General features: G+C 45.9%; 1 protein-coding gene across 4 annotated transcripts in view; it reads right to left on the reverse strand.

The window, feature by feature from the left end:
* CSMD2 (CUB and Sushi multiple domains 2) overlaps nt 1-17,006 on the reverse strand; it is a 607,752-nt gene that overhangs the window by 230,904 nt on the left and 359,842 nt on the right. For 3 of the 4 annotated variants that reach the window (XM_082686556.1, XM_082686555.1, XM_082686558.1), the window contains exon 13: nt 16,549-16,731. The exons of the other annotated variant lie outside the window; for it this stretch is intronic. In XM_082686556.1, the coding sequence (XP_082542682.1) occupies nt 16,549-16,731 (183 nt within the window). The remainder of the gene's footprint in view (nt 1-16,548; nt 16,732-17,006) is intronic. 4 annotated transcript variants of the gene reach the window in all.

A 17,006-nucleotide genomic window follows, 5' to 3' on the forward strand; every position in this document is an offset into this window, starting at 1 on the left:
ATGGATGCAGCAGGGAGGACATCCTGTCAAGGAAGTCTGGGTATAAAAAGGAGCATTAGAGAACGGGCAGAGTGGTGCAGGGTGTGAAGGAAGAGCTTTACTTCTAAGTTAAGAGAGACCAAGGGACATTTAAATGGTGACGGGCAGCACTCGGCAGATGGGGAGAGGCTGGAGAGACAGAACAAGGACAGATTCCACATAAGGCAAAAGATTCCTAAGAAAGTGGGAGGTGAGGGAGACTATAGCAAGATTTTTGAAACAGTCCATTAATTACTGGTTGTGAAAGTGATGTGGTGGGTACTGAGTTGTTGGATGCTAAGAGAAAAAAAAAAAGAGAGAGAAAAGGAAAAAAGGAAGAGAATGGAAATTATCTGAGCACACTGTAAGTAGTGAAGGTAAGTACTGTTTGTAAATCGTCTGCTTCACTTAGTGCAAGTGTGTATACAGCGTTGTATTTCTTACTGAGCTCGAAGGTGTTCGCATATCCCTGATTTAAAGCCTAAAGGGGATGTACAATCTACAGGGGGGACTGCTTTTTGATGGGAGAGAAAAGTGAACATCTCCGCTTTAAAGCAGAGAAGGATGGGAAGGAGTCTCATCTATAGGCTGGGTGTCTTTGATATTTGCAATTTGAACATGGTTGTCTGCCTGCCATGTGGGAGGCAAGGTCACTCTCCAGTGCCAGGTGCAGGCAGGGGCCGCTCATGGGTTTGAGGGGAGCAATGAGGGGACAGCTTCCATGGAGAAGAGAACAACAGGCTGCCTTGAGAAGCACAGATGGATGGGCTGATGCTGCTGCAGGCTCCAGCGAGCCGGGCACCCAGGGAATCTGCAGCAGCAACCACTGGCCTGGTTGGGCGATTTTCTCTAGCAGTGCTCAGCCAAGCAGGAGAAGCCCAATCAGGTTGTTCTTGCTTCATTGTGGATCTCTGGACTGGTGAACTAAGGCAGCTCTGCTGATGAATGCTTTAGCTGAGCTGGAAGCAGAGGCTTCACAAACCCACTCTTGAATGTCTTTGGCTTGCTCAGAAGCTCAGTGTGTTCGTGTTCATCAGAGTTATCTTAACATCATCTCTGGCACTGGAGCCTGGCGAAAGTTCTCATTGAACTTCACTGGGGCTGTGGAAGTGGTGAGAGGTTCTCAAAGTCACATGCTGGAGGGGTGAAACTACACCCTTGCATGGCTCACCCTTATCCTAAAGGAGATGAGGTTAAGGTGTTGTTCTCTTTGAGGATGTCTTGCAGAAACTCCCACATTCCAAAGGGAGCATTAGGATCAGTGGGCGATGCTGGTCACATGTTTCTGGTGCACATGGTATGTCCTCTTAAATTCATACTGGATTTAATTCCATCCATGAATAATTGTGCTCATGGTTTTCTGTTCCTTTTTTTTTGTTGTTTGTTTGTTTGTTTTTTTGTTTGGTCCCAGGCGAGCAAGATTGGGACGCTGGTGTCCTGAATTAGACAGGCAGGGCCTTCAACAGAGCTGATCTCCCCCTAATTCCTGAACCATGTCCATTCTGTCCTCCATCACATCTACTCACTTTTCCCACCTCTGGCTCTGGCGTCCCTTCACAGTCATCCACAAGCTTTCCTCCTCTACCTGACATTCACACTGTGGAACATGAAGGGATCGATTTCAGGGTCGTCTACCCCTAGCTCACATCCTCTCTAGGGCCCCTCAATGTATGCCCCCTGGAAAGATAACCCTTCTGAGCCCCAGAGCTGTATATTCTGTGGTCTTGGCAATGTCTCCACCTTGCCCAAGGATCCCTGGAGTACCGGCCATGTGCCAAACAATGCTCCGGGTATGAGGGATATGGGTTGGCAACCAACAAGGCAGAGAAGCAAGCCCTCAGCTCTCGTGAGGTTGATACTGTAACAGAACGTAAGCCTGGGCGAAGGGAAAAAGTGAATGTAGTGGGAGTGACCTACTTCCAATGAGGAGGTGAGAGATGGCCTGTGTGAGCAAGGAGCCAGACATCGAAGGGAAGGCCACTGCAGATGGGGGGAATGAGCTTGGTACATGTGAGGGACAGAAGGGGGAGCTCTGTGGCAGAAGCAAGGTGAACCCTAAAGTGACAAGGAACGGGAGATGACATGAAGAGGATGGCAAAGGACTTTCAGACCATGAGAAGGAGTTTGGATTATGTCACAGCAGATTAAACTAAATATGTTCAATACTGAACTCTGAAGTCTTCTTTCCCAAAACTGGTTCTTCTGGATTCTAGGGTCTGGAATGTTCCCTGGTGTCAGCCAATGTTTCAGCCTGGTCATCACTCAGTGATTGGCTTTTTTCTTACCACCATCCAGCCACTCCTGCTTTATGCCACTGCTTCCCAAGTAAATTCCATTCGCTGGGGTCCTCCTGCACGTGGCAGACTGGGGAGGGAACCGTCTGACGTACATCTCTACTGAGGACCCCACTGGGATCTCAAATGCATGTCCAAAATTGAATTCTTTATCTATTTTTCTAAGCCTCCCTCATTCCTTATCTCCATGAATGACAATACCCAGTTACCTAAGCAAAATATATCAACTCCTCCCTCATTCCCATATCCAATCAGTAACTAACTTCAGTTGATTCTATCTCTTCAATATCTCTTGTACTTGTCACATCCCCATCATGGCCCTATTAAGTTAAGGCCCTCTTCCTGCTGCAATAGTCTACCTGGTTTCCTGGCTTCAAAGCTCACTCCCTCTGAATCCATCCTCTGTAGTGGCTCCAGAGTGATTTTCATAAATCACAAATTCTCATGATGTTACATCCTTTCCTGGACCTCTTTAAATACTCCCTACTGCACAGAGGATAAAACCCAAACTCCTCAAAAGGGCACAAAAGACCCTCAAAGACCTAAGATAAGACCCTCCCACCCCCCCCCCCCATCCTACATCCCAGCTGTATTAGATGACTCACAGCCCTACAAATGTGCAAGGCTAACTCCATGTCTTGCCCAGGTCTTTTTTCCTTTCTAGAAAGTTCTCTCTTCCTGTCTACCTGGAAAGCTCTGTTAGACATCATATCTCTTGAGTGGTGTGGGTGCCTCCCACCATTCATTTATTCTTCCTGGTTGCAGTCACAGAGTCTGTACACCAGGTTCAACTCACTCAGTGTCTGCGATGGCTTTGCCCTATCTGCTTGACTTTCTACCTTCTGCCACAAGAACAGAATGTTCTATGTATGGACTGGTCCTTCAGCCTGGATGGCAGAATGAGAGGCTATGTAGAACCTAGCCAAGCCCCACAGAGCTGTAACTGACCCACAGCCCTCATGGGATATGAATGAGAAATAAATGTCTGTTCTTACAGTCCACTGAGATTTTTGGACTGTTGATAACAGAGCAAATGTCGACTAATACACTATAAAGAGGGATGTGAAGAACTCAGAAAGTGAAGGACTACCTTTTGAATAAGGAGGTTAGAGAAAGCTTCTCTGGGGAGGTGGCAGCTAACAGGTGATTAGAAGGACCCAGACACCCAATGAACATTCCAACATGGTAAACTGCAAAGTGCGAGGGCACCGGGGTAGGAAGGAGTTTAGAGACTCTGAAGATCTGAAAGAGGCCCAGTGAGTCTGGACAGAGTAAGCGAGGAGGCAAGTAGTATGGGATGAATGTAGAGGTAGGAAGGGGTCAGTCACATAGTGGTTCATAGGCCTTTGGCTCAGAGAATTCCCTCAGCATCCAAAATATTCAACTGAGGATCAAAACCTTTCTTGGCATAAAGTCTCTTGGGTCATGGTTAGGGTAGCCACATAATACATTGACCAAATTGGGACACTTTTGAGAATACTAATAATTACTTTAGGACACAAGATACAAACTGGAATAGTCTCCCAAACAAATCTAAATGTATAGTCACCCCACTCATGGTCCTTTTATTTCCCTTATACAAGGACATTCTCTCGCTTGAGGGGGTAGCTTCTGCCTCAAGCTCCCCATTCACAATCCAGTCCCCTTCGGGAGCTGGAATCTTAAACTGAAGCTCTTAAACTGTGGTTCTGATAAGTGCTAAGTTCTTGCCTCCCACAACCAGAACCCGTTCCCTGTACCTCTTGAGAGGCTGGCTAAGTTCTTAGCCTAAACAGGCAGTGCCACTCCTGTTCAGCTTTTACAATGACCCGCCTGCAGCCATGATTGCTTCTTGCCCCACCTCTGGAATAATGCCTGCCCAAACCATTCCTGGTGCTTACACTAACCTTTAGACCCTATTCAAAGCCAGGCTCTGATCTGGGGTCTGATGTGCTCTTTAGCTGTTGGCTGAGGACTCCTGTCACCAGCTCTTATGGAACAAAGCCTGGCAGAGTCCCTGCTCTGCACTCATGGGAAGAGGCTGAGTTTATACTCTTGGGGCTCATCTTTTACCTTGAAAACAGACCATAAATTCTTTGAAAAATAGACATAGCCAAGCCAAGCCAGTATCCCCAAACTGGAAGAAATGCGAATCCTTAAAAATTTGGGTTTGCCTGATTTCTCTCTCTTACTAGTTATATGCCTTTTGGTGGGGGGGATGGGAGGCTACTTCTTCACTGACTTTATTTCCACATGCATAAAAAAATGGGACTAATAACTTCTAAATCACAACTCTGTGTGAAGATTCATTTTGATGATGCTTCTCAAGGTGCTGAGTGTACTACCTGGGCATGTAGAAGGTATAAAATCAATTTTTCTTGAATTTGAAATAAGGCATTTTCCCCCTCTGCTGCTGATGGTTGTTTCTCCACACATGCTCCTGGTTAGCCTATCTCTGAGTCTCAGCCAGCCCACTGAGGTGGCAGGAGAGGCATCTCCCCACTCCTCCCCTAGCATAGCCCATTGCTCAACTAAGCAAGACTCCAGACCAAGGTTTGCTCTTTGGTCCTTAGTCCCTCTTTTCCTCAATGGGTGAGTGAGAGGGTAACTCCAAATCCAGAAGATCCTGACAGAAGTCATTTGCAGGAATGGTTGAGAGCTTGGTCACTACCTTCTATGCTTGGTGTTACCTTCTATGGGAAGACCAACTTATAAAGGGAGACATAGTCTATCAGCTACAAGGGGGCACCTGGTGCTGAAGAGATCTATACCTAAGTAGTATACATGCTGTCAGTCTTGAGTTTTGTCTGGGACTCTGATGAGCTATGCCATGAGAGATGAAGAGTGGGTGCCTCAGTGACCCAGTCTTCCTTGAGGGCTAAGGAAACGTGCATCTCATTGTTGTGAGGTTCCTCAGCTGCCCATGCCCAGACCCTGGGATCCCTGAGTGATACTCATAGGATTCTTTCTTTGCCACAGGAGCAGATCTCAGTCAACTAAGGGATCAACTCCTGCAGGTTATTATCCTGGTGGTCAAATACAGGTATTAACTGTGGAAAAAAAATTGTGTTGGAGTGACACAGCCCAAGAGCCTAAGTCTTCCCTAATGGGGAAGGGGAATTCAAGAAATAGGTAGAATATATCTTCAATGGCTCAGAGGTGCTCCTGGGATTGTACTTTGGGGCGTGCAGCACCTGTCCTCTTCACCTGAGTCCTTTCAGAGAGCCTTACCATAATTTCTAAGGCTGTTCAATAAAGTGTCTTCACACAGAGTCTGGAACCAGCCATGGTCCTAGCCACTCAAAGCCCAGTCATACCTCAGACTATCACCCACTGAAGACTGAAACACCTGGTGGCTGTTTTCCATGATCATAAGGAAGTATGTTTGAATTTCCCTCCATAGGAATCCACAAGGATCCAGGGGACTTTACAGCTGACCTGAGAGAGCTGCCTTTAGGACTATGGGAGAGTCTTCCTAACTCCAAGGGCAAGATGGGAGTTAATCAGCTTATGGCAGCAGCCCTGTTCTTGTCCCGCCTTCCCTGGGGTCATTAGAATACTGCTTTTGTACAAAATGACTGGAGGAAGACCTATAAATCCAAGAGGGGTAGTCCAAGACTCTCCTAGAAAGCCAAGCTCCAGAATACGTGAGTGGTAACTTCCCCACTAACCACAGAGCCCAGTGACACCCAGGGCCAATGGCAATGTAATTATGACCAAGTTAGATGACAAACTTGGCCAAAGGGTCACAGAATGGAGGAGGGATACAAGTAGAGAGAGCTTCAAGCCCCAAGTCTTGAGCCAGCAGCTATGAAAACAGACCCTCCTTGTTGGAGTGACACAGTTGGTGAAACTGTTTCCTCCATAGTTCTCTTAGTCAAACATGGCAGAGCACAGTGGAGAAAGCATGGTCTGCGGTGAGAACACACTTAGGACACACATAACTCTGGAAATCTTACAGAGAAAAGAACCTATTAGCCACAATCCCACAGATGAAAACCGAAGTGAGAATGGCAGATAGATGCCATCCCCACTTACAAGCAGAGGTCGCAGTCCAGGATTAGACCCCTAAGGCTTGGTCAGTTTTCCCAGCCTTGTTTCACCCAGGTAGCTACGGTCCCAAGATACCTTGGACTAAGACTCCTAGTTGTAGGACCATAGCATTTGGACTGGGCCCTATACTCAGCTGTGTTTGCAGTTTGGTTCTGGACAGATTCCTGAGTTGGGCTGAAATTTTGCCTGTGCTATGGTCCTCCAAGAAGTCTTCTGAGAATCTTTTGGTTGGGATAAATTCTTTTTCCTTTATATTCTGGGGACACTTTGTGGCCACCTCTATTATTATTATTTTTTTAATTAAATTTATTTATTTTCAGCATAACAGTATTCATTATTTTTGCACCACACCCAGTGCTCCATGCAATCTGTGCCCTCTATAATACCCACCACCTGGTACCCCAACCTCCCACCCCCCCACCACTTCATTCCCCTCAGATTGTTTTTCAGAGTCCATAGTCTCTCATGGTTCACCTCCCCTTCCAATTTCCCCCAACTCCCTTCTCCTCTCCAACTCCCCATGTCCTCCATGATATTTGTTATGCTTGTGGCCACCTCTATTATTGTAATAATTCGAAGACTGCTTTATAACACAAGTAGTGCTCATCACATTCACTAGAGTATGAGCACTTAGAGGGCAAGAGCCATGCTAGAATCATCCCCATTCCTCTCCTAGTGCGGAACACAACGCTCAGCGTGCAGTAGCTTCTCCCAATTCACATTTTGCTGTGTTCAAACGAAATGAGAGGCAGGCAACAACAGCACCAAGTAGTAATGTTCAGAGGACTGGACCTTGCAACCCTAGGGCATATCAACGTGGAGGTCAGTATTTCTTGGATGACAGGAGGTTACTGCTATCATGATGAATGGCATCATGGGTTATGGAAATCTTAGGTTGGTGAGACTCAAAACAACAACATATGGACGCATATGTCATAGCCTCATGCCCAAAGAGGCTGCTGTCTTGTTGGGACCAAACCCCTCAGCAAGGATGTAAAACTTCCCTGCAAACAACTGATACACACAGTGGGAGTTCCATATTAGTGGCCTACAGAGCTGACCTAGCATCTAGATCTCCTAGGAAGGTTTTAGAACCACAGTGTCTGCGATCCATCCCAGACCTGCTGAATCAGAATTTCTGGGGATGAAGATTCTGTATTTTAAAAACCCTTTGAGTAACTCTAATGATTAGCCACACTTGGGCCCATTTGAGTGTGGGCAGGGCCATGGAGGACATGTCATTTCCCCATAAAATATCTGCCTATTTAAAAACAAAGTGATAATAAGTGATGTTTATGGCCCCCACTGGCCTTTTAGGGAGTGTTGACTCTACTTCTTTGAACATGCTGTCAGCCTCCTCCAAAGAACATCCCTTAATCTTTGCTCGATCAGACCTTGCTCAGATCAGTTGACAACCTTCATTCCATGGGCTTAGTCCTTAGAGCCAGATCCTGGGCCCAGGCTCAGACATGCCTCACAGTCATGGGAAGGCCCATGCCCTCAAACTGATGGAGTGAGGTCTGAGCATGGCTCCAGAGTTGGCATCTGGTGGTTCGTGAGGAATCCAGCATGTCCATACACCCAGGAGTTTCAGGACTCTCCTCTGTCACTCCTGTTCCAATGTGTGCCCCTGCCCAGGGACTGGACTTCTGTTCTGGTTGTTATTTTCTTCTCTAATCCCTTCTATAAGGAAGGCCCTTTTTAGTACCATAGCCTCTGGCTGGGGACAGGGCTACCCTGCAGGGGTAGGCTGCCTTCTCAGTGAGGGCTTGATTCAGCCCAGAAGCTGCCTTCTTCCACTAACATCTATCTGTTTAGCAGTTTAAGGTAACAATTGATGTATGACCCACACTGGTCTGATAGACAAGTGATGACTCTACTTCCCAAGATGTCCTGATAGGAAATGTTGGCAGCCACCTTTATGAGCCACGCCTTTGTCCAGGGTCAGTTCTCCCAGCCCTGGCTTACCCTCCCCAGCCTGACCCTGTGGTTCTAGAATGCTTCCCCACCCTGACTGCAGTGTCCCTTCCCCAGTGCAGGGGCAGACATAGATCCTCCCCACCTCCCACCACCACCAGGATGTTGTCCAAGGAAGACTCCTCTGGATTACCAGAGGTCCTTACACAGAACAGCTACCACCCTCTCCCCCATCACCGCCAAACCTCTGCATAGCACTAGGTCTTCAGTGTTTGTGTTCTTGAGGACTTGGTAACGAAGGGGGCCCCAGAATCCCTCACGCTGTTTTTCAACTTCTAGGAATTGGCCTGAAATACACATCTGGACCAAAGCAATCCCCAGGTTCCCTGCCCCTCTCCTGGGGCCACCTGTGGTCTAGTGAGGCCTTTAAGGAAGCCTAGAGAACTAAGCAGAACATGACATCAGCAGAGGATGCTCATACAGCCCTTGTTACAGCCCCTGGCCTCAGAACACAAGCAGCGCCCAGGAATATTATGTCTCACACTGAGGCTGATGCTTTCAAACCTGATCCCAATTCTGGCTCCAAATATTTGAAAAAGGCAATTTCCAAAGAGTCTAGCTATTACAATCATATTTTCTGGGCCAAAGGAAAGGATGTTTGAAATTGTTCTTGTCCTGGAAAACCTGAGAGTATATATTTACAGGGAAAGTCAGGGCTCAGCTATACAGAAGAGGCAAAAAGGGACAGGCTTCACCTGTGCATGGGGCATTGGGGTCGAGGTAGGAGGGGAGTGAAAAAAGCACCTGCCTATTTAAAAATAAAGGTAGCAAGCAATGTATGTGACCTATATGAAGAAAACCACAAAGCTGTTATATTTAGAAAAATGAAAGTAGATGAACAAAAAGAGTGACATGCCATGTTTCTGGACGGGAAGCCTGTGTATTATAAAAATGCCTATTTTCCTCAAGTTAATTTACGGTTTAATAGGAGCGCACATACAAAATCCCAATAGGATTTTTTTTTTTACTCTGACAAAATGATTCTAAAATTAATCTTGAACAACAAACAGATGAGAATAACAATGAACATTTCTGAAAGAGAAAATAATTAAGGGAGGAAGGAGTAGTTTCCAGCTCTGCCAGATATTAGAACATATTATAAAACAACAATTAAAATTATTCAATGCCGGTGCTAAGATAGAAATAGAGCAGCAGAACAAAGTGGTGTCTCAAGAAATAGACTTAACCGCATGTGAGGATTCAGTATGTGATAAAACAATTCATTTCCCTCAAATCAGAAGGGAAATGAATTGCTTAATACATTGTGTTGGAAAACTGCTTAATAGTTTGGACCATACATTCTACATTCATCTAAATAAACTCCAGATGGATTAACAAATTATATATTTTTTTAAAAATCAAATTACCCACAAATAACCAAAAATAGAACAAACTGCTTCTCAGATCTGTGACAGAATGATAACTCTGTCAGCATTGAAAAGAAATCACAAATATTGAAGGTTTGTCTACATTAAACAAGTGTACGATGCAAAATAATAAAAAAAAGTAGGGGGGATGAAGAGACTGGGAAAATATATACACCACATATCATGAAGAGTTTCTCACCACAATGGAGAAAGAGTGCTTTCAAGTTGTAAAGGAAAATACCACACAATACTCCTGAAGCCACACTTCAGCGCAGGCAGTTGTCCCATGAGGATCACAAATAACAAATAACAGGACTGGACCTTGGCTGGCTAGTGAAAAGTCAGGACTGGAGTCTCTGTCTCGAATGCTGTGTTGGAAATCCCGACATCACTTTCGTACCCCTTGGCCTGCCAGGGATGCGTCTCCAGTCTAGGGGTACCCAGTAGTCTCTCTCCAGTACCTGCTCCCATGGACCCCTCCACCTCCCTTCTTCCACTCACATACACTGGCAGTAGCCAAACCCTGTAGGAACTGCTGTGAACCAAGGACACAGATGGGTGATGTGTGCCTGTGTGCACAGGTGTGTATGTACCAATGAATCCACTGAATACCCCCCTGTTGCAGAGGCTCAAACCCCACGGCTTCTCTCAGGACCCAGTGCTATTCTTTGGATGTCCCCATTCCAAAAGGAGCACGACTTTGTACTCCTTTCAGGCCCCACTGTTCCCATAGTGATGACTTTTCTATGCTTCATGAGAAGGGGGGGCTGTTGATCCCCTGTTCAGCATCCACCATAGTATCTGCCCCATCGCAGGCATTCAGCAAATATTTGTTAAATAAAAGAATGACTTTTCATGGGATGGATCCTAAATGCGCCCGTGTCACCAATGTTTTCTAGTTGAAAACTAAATTTTGAACCATAAGAGCACCCTTTAAGTTACATAATTACGTCTCTCTCTACATCAGAGTGAGAAATTTGGGGTCAAAGGCTGTGTCCAACCCATCTCTGGAGTTACAGCCCTCATCACAACACGTGACACCTTACAGAAGTCGACAAGGGTGTGCTGGTGGGGATGTATTCAACTTATACTTACGAAGTTAGCAATTTCATAAAAGGGGATGCAAATACTTGGGGTTTGGCAATGCAGATAATGGGTACAAGCAATATGTTATATAATCTATTGGAAGAAAACCACAAAGTTGTTACATTTAGAAAAGTGAACGTAGAGGAACATGAAAGAGAGATACACCATGTTTCTGCATGGGAAGACCGCATTGTATATGAATCATCTTCTTAATCATATAGTTTCTGTATTGGCATTATGAACTGGCACAACATTTTTGGGGAGCAATATAAGAGTGTAAACTGAGAGTCATAACAATGTTTATACTCTGGCCTGATGACCTCACTCCTGGAAACCTAGCCCAAAGAATTACAGTTCAAGAGAAGAAAGAAAAAAAGCCACGTCCATGAGGATGTTCATTACAGCCTTATGTAAAACAAATGAACATGACAGTTTGACTAAGTCATGACTCCATCCAATAAACAGAACATTCCATAGATACTAAGAATGGGAAGTATTAAAGGCACATAGCAACATGGTAAGATACACAATACAATGTGAACTTTGAAACACAGAACGTGAGTTGATATGTTCGCTTTGATTAAAACCACACGAAATATGTGTGCATAGGGGTAAGAGTAAAAAAAGAAGAGCCAAGATTGGAATTGGTTTTGGGTTAAAGAAGTGAAATTAAGAGTATTTTATTTGTTTAAACCTTTAGATTTAAACCCTTTAAACACTAGAATATACTAAGAGCCTGTGCTGAATTTTGACCTTTGAGCTCCAGATACTTCCTGAAAGAGTTCTAGCACATTATATAAGGTTAGGCACTAAGAGATTTCCCCTTCAACCCCATCCCCAGATGAGCAAGATCATCCTCAGAGGCCCTTCAGGTTAGGTTATGATTTGACAAGGAACAAGAATAGCCGTACCCTCTTATGTAGCTGAGATTGTATACAGTAGATGCTCAATAAATCAAAGATGGACGGATAAATGGGTGGGTAGAAGAAATGAGAAAAAATAAAGATTAGGGAAATGCTTGGGTGCTGATATATTGCACATTGGTGTAGAGCATTCATACAGTTCCAACAAAGATCATGGGTCCAGCTTTCATGACTTTGTTTAATGCTTGTCAATCTCTGATACTTCATGAGGGGAACTCAGCCAACAGCATGCCCATACTCTGAGCTAGCATTTTTGTCCTAAGGCTCCCTTGTTCCTCCTGCTGCAGATGAACCCTTGGATTCTGGAAATCTAGCACAGTGGAGAGAGTACAGGGTTTGGAGTAGGAACCTGCTCTGTCAATGAACACTTCAAATTCCAGCCCAATCCTTAGGGGTTTTATAACCTCTGAGTTAGTTCCCTCGTCTCCTTGAACTTTGTTTTCATTGGTAAAATGAGAGAAGAAAATATGCCATAAAGTTGTAGGAAAGATTCATTATCTTCCCAAATTATATAAAATGTTGAATAAATATCGCATCCTCCTTTACCCCAAGCTTTCTCACTGCTACAATCCTACAGACTTTAAGCAGAGCCTCACTTAACGCAAAAACACAGATTTCCTCATCCTTAGGATTGGGAAGTCTACAGTACCCTTGATTGGTGGGTCACAATCTCAGGTGGTTTTTCTCTCTGGGGATGTCTTTGGCAATGTCCAATAGGGAGACATTTTGGTCATCACACTGGCAGCAAGAGGGGTGTGTGTGCCACTGGCTTCTAGTGGATACAGGACAGGAATGTGGCTCAAACAACGCACAGGACTGTCGCTCCTCCACCAAAAGAATTATCTGGTCCAAAATGTCAATAGTGCTGAGCTTGAGAATCTGGATGACCCTATGACTCCATGCACTCCTTTGCAGATATGTGTATGTGTGTGTGTGTGTGTGTGTGTGTGTGTAGGTGTGTGTGCTCGCACGCGCATGTGTGTGTGTCCAGTGAAGGACAGGGTGCGGGGATTTCAGGGGAACTCAGAGGTAAAATACAGGAGGGTAGTAGGAGAGGATCATTTCCTGCAACATTCCTACCCAGAACACCCTCCTTTACCTGAAAACTCTTCAAGGCCCAGCTTAAGCCCTCTATTCTCTGTGACATTTTCTTGGGACACCCAGGGACCCACTTCTCCCTCCCTGGTCTCTCAAGGTTTGGCTGCTGATTCCCAACTTACACTGTAACCATCCTAGGGGGCCCTGCCTTCACATTTCACACCTATGCCGTATACATTAGGAGCTGAGCAATTAGGGTTCACACCTTCTCCCAATGGTTTACAAAATGGTGAAGAAAGCCTGAGCTTGTGAAGTCTTGGCATATCTCTGGTGGAGCCTGTTTTGAAACTTCTTTGGAAAGTGGCTGCTAATGGACTGATAATTGGTTTCCTGGCTTTCTTATGAAGTGTGAAGCGTTCCCTGAGCCTGTCAACAAAGCATCAAGTATCTGCACATCTCCATCAGAGTTGTTTGTCCCTTCCCTCCTCTTGTAGCTCTTGCGGTGGAGACTAACTGGACATAGTAGCATGGGAAGGGCCCTCTCTTCTTTGGCAAGGAATGGGATGAAATGGGCAGAGCTGGGAAAGGGAAGAAAACGCACAGCCTGGCTAGAGCATGCCTACCAGGAGACCAGGTTGAGCACATTTCCCAGGCAGAGATTGAATAGCTCTGAATCCAATACATGGTGCTTAGTACAGGGTATACACTCGGTAAATATTGTTGGATGGATGGAAAGGAGTACTACTTCCAACTGATTTTGAGCAGCGGTCTCTGGAGATGTGAATTAACTAAGGAAGAAGACAGTGAAAGGCAAGGATCTGGCTCTATTTTTTCTTTCAAAATGCTTTTCACTGTGAGAAACATCCTCTTCTTTAAAACCTCGATGAAAAAAGAGCATCTATTGAACATTTACTACTGTGAGGGCAGCTCAAAAGCCAATGCAATGATTCTGAAGTCGGCTTGCTGCAGAAAATGTTTGGGAACATGAAGGAAAGAGTGTATTTGTGTAGTCTCGGCAGGGCAATTTCCGAGTAAAGAGCTGTTTTGAAGAAAATGTTTTGAGAGAAGAACAATGTGCCACTTTGCACTTCTTTTGGACAATTGTTCATAGAAATTTGAACCATTAAAATTTTCCAATCTACTTTTAAATCGTAGGAAGGAAATAATAGTTTGTCTGCTAAATATTGTACTAATATTCATTGTGACTAACGTGTGGGAAAATTTAGGGCGTTTACGTTGACTCTTGCTAGAGGTGCTTTTGTATGTACATTTATCTCTATAAAATACAGAGACTGTATTCTTTTATGTTTCTATGGATGTTTATAGATGTCGGCCCTTTCCTAGTGACCACCCGCTATCGATACGTATGATCTGGGGTCAGGGTCAGAACCCCAGTTTAACATATCCCTCAAGCAAAGTATATGACCTGCTCTGTCAATGACCCATTTTAGGAAATGGTTTCCAAGCATTTGCTGTGGGCAGTGAGGGCTGTTCATGCCGTAAGGACTGTTCATGTTCTATAAATATAATCATTGAGCCTTCAGGTTTGGGGAGCCAGAATAGCGTGCTACCCTACCGGATGATTAGTAAACCAAAATTCAGTGAGAGGATGCCCCAGCCATCATCATGATGCTGAGCCAGGACTGAAAAACAAGTCTTCAGAGTTTGAATCCAAAGTTATCTCTGTGTACCAGCATACCTGAATGCCATCTCTCACCCCCAGTTAGACTGTGAGGTCCCTGAGGATAAAGCCCAGGACCCACGGAAGCATCAGCTCAGGGGCTGGGTACTCAGTAGGGAGCTGACAGTTGGCACACCTTTGACTTCATGGAGTAGGAAGATGACCTTGCTGTGTGATGCAAAAGCATGGGGCCAGCTGGCTCTCTGGCCTCCTTCAGACTCAAGCTGTGTTTGGTTATACCCAAATGACCAGAAGAAAAAAACAAAAAAAAAACCCCACAAAAAAACAAAACAAACAAACAAAAATCCTGAGCAATGGGAGTGCCTGGGGGATGCCAGCCCCCTACAACCCAGAATCATCCAGAAGATGAAATGCTGTGCTGGCCCCCCAGAGTGCCTGCTTTGCAGTTCTCAATAAGCCTCCGGCTCCTCTTCCTTATTTTAAGCCACCGAGAGCACTGCTCCATACTTGCCAGGACAACTCTGTCTTTGTTTCTTCTCAGCTCTTTGTAAGCAGTCTCCAGCTCACTGGAGGCTGCCAGCCTCAATCCTGGAAACGAAGAGCCTGCTGAGCAGCACTTCATGGCCCTCTGTTCTTATAGGAGGTTCTAAAAGGATTTCCTAAAACCCTTCCTCAGGGGCAAAAGGGCAAGGAAATTCTTGGAGGACTCATAGAGAGCCCTCAGATAATACTTTGCTGCCTCCATCTCTCAGCTTGTGAGGCAGGCAACTTTATCCTGTCCTAAGAAGCCAGCTGGCTCTGCTACCCACTTCATTTCCACCAGCTCTCTGCCCTAGTGGCCGGACCCTCTCCCAGTTCTCCCTGTCTTGTTTTACCTAATGGATTTCCAAGATAAAGCCCCATAATACCTGAGACTCCCACAGTCTATACTTTTGTCTTCTGAGGTCCTGCCTCCAATTTGCAAAGAGCCCTGTTCCTTCTACCACCTCAGGCCTTTGTTCCTGCTTGCCCTGGGCTGCTCTTTGCCAATGTCCCCTGCCTCTCCTGGCCCCAGTCCCCTTGGTTCCCAGTGTGCTACAAGGCTAACACTGTTGGGCACGATATTCTACCCACATTCAGCCACAGAAATGGGTAGATTTCATGCAATTTTATTTATTTTTTTTGCAACAAGGGTGTATATCTAAGCGTGATTGGATGTGTATCTAAGAACAATTTTTGAAAAGGTATGACCCAACTCACCAACTCATATGCTGAAGTCTTAGTCCTCATTGATGTTCCCTGGTAACCCCCAGACTATCCTCCCCCACTGCCCTGGGGGTCATTCTAGTTTGTAGCACCTGGAGACTCCAAGAAGCCCACTGCAGTGGGAGAAGTGATCAGAGGGTTGGGCTTCTGCCCTGCCCTGAGAGAAGTAGATGGAAAGAGATGGAGAAGGTGGGCGATGTTTGGGGGAAGAGAAGCTGGAACCTTGACTTCTCAAGAGATCAAGTAGGCTCCTCCCTTTGCTGCACACAAGCCCCTCACACTTGCCAGTCTCACTGGGCCCAGAACTTAAAGTATTATTTTTGTCAGGAAGTATGGTCATCCCATCCCAGAGGAAGAAAGAAAGGCCTCCTTGATATTGCCATTGGATGGGCACTCCAGAGGATCAGTAATCCGAAGACAGCTTGATCCCCCATCCCTCCCTAACTCCAGTCCAAGAAGAAGCAATCTGAGGAAACTCCTCAGACCCTGGCAAGACTGTGGTTTCCCACCACACCTGGAGCCTGGTCCAGAGTCTACGATCTTACAAACCGGCCTGACCCTGGCTCGAATGTATGGTGTCACTGGTGGCAACAAGGACAAGGAACAAATGTCCAGGTCAGAGTCTCATGCACCAGGCCCTAGTGGCCTCTACCTTGCTCTCAAGGATCACCATGGATGGCAAGACATCATTGAAGAAGCCCTCCCTCCCCCCCGCCACAAAGTTAAAAGCAATCATTTCTAGTTACATTACTGCCAGAAACGAGGACCCAACCAGCAAGGTTGGGAAGAACAGAAGAAAACAAGGGAAGCTGTTGCCAAGCTGTTGCCTGTGAGGTTCCCAACGTTGGGGCTCTGGATTAGCTAGACAACGGGGCCCCCTGCCTCTTGGTGAAGACCCCGAAAAGGCCTTCTCCCCACTCACTTACACACACAGCCTGGCTTCTTAGCCGACCACTGGTTATTCTTTTGGCACGTGATTGCCTTCTGCCCCACCAGCTCAAAGGCAGGCTGGCACTCAAACTTGAGTGTGTCACCGTGGCGGAACCGGGAGCCTTCCCTCCGGCCGTAGGCAGGGATGCCGGGATCGCCACAGCTGCCCTGCTCGATCTCTGGAAGACAGGAAGAAGAGAAAACAGAGACAAAATGTGACTTCCTACCTCTCTTAGAGCGGGAGGTCCATGTTACACGCTCTGCTGCCCCTCTGCCTCGACTCAGTGCCCAGAGTGATACAGGTAAGACCTTTTATGAGAAGTCCTGCCGTGTCCTGTTTAAAACCCCATCCCAGGATCAAGGGGCCTTCCGGCCAGTAATATCCCTAAGACTCTGGGTTCACACAAAGCCCTCAAGGGGCTTGGATATTTTCACTCCGTGGAGGAAGGTCTCC

The sequence above is a fragment of the Mustela nivalis genome, assembly GCF_964662115.1.
Source record: "Mustela nivalis genome assembly, chromosome: 10".
Taxonomy (NCBI): domain Eukaryota; kingdom Metazoa; phylum Chordata; class Mammalia; order Carnivora; family Mustelidae; genus Mustela; species Mustela nivalis.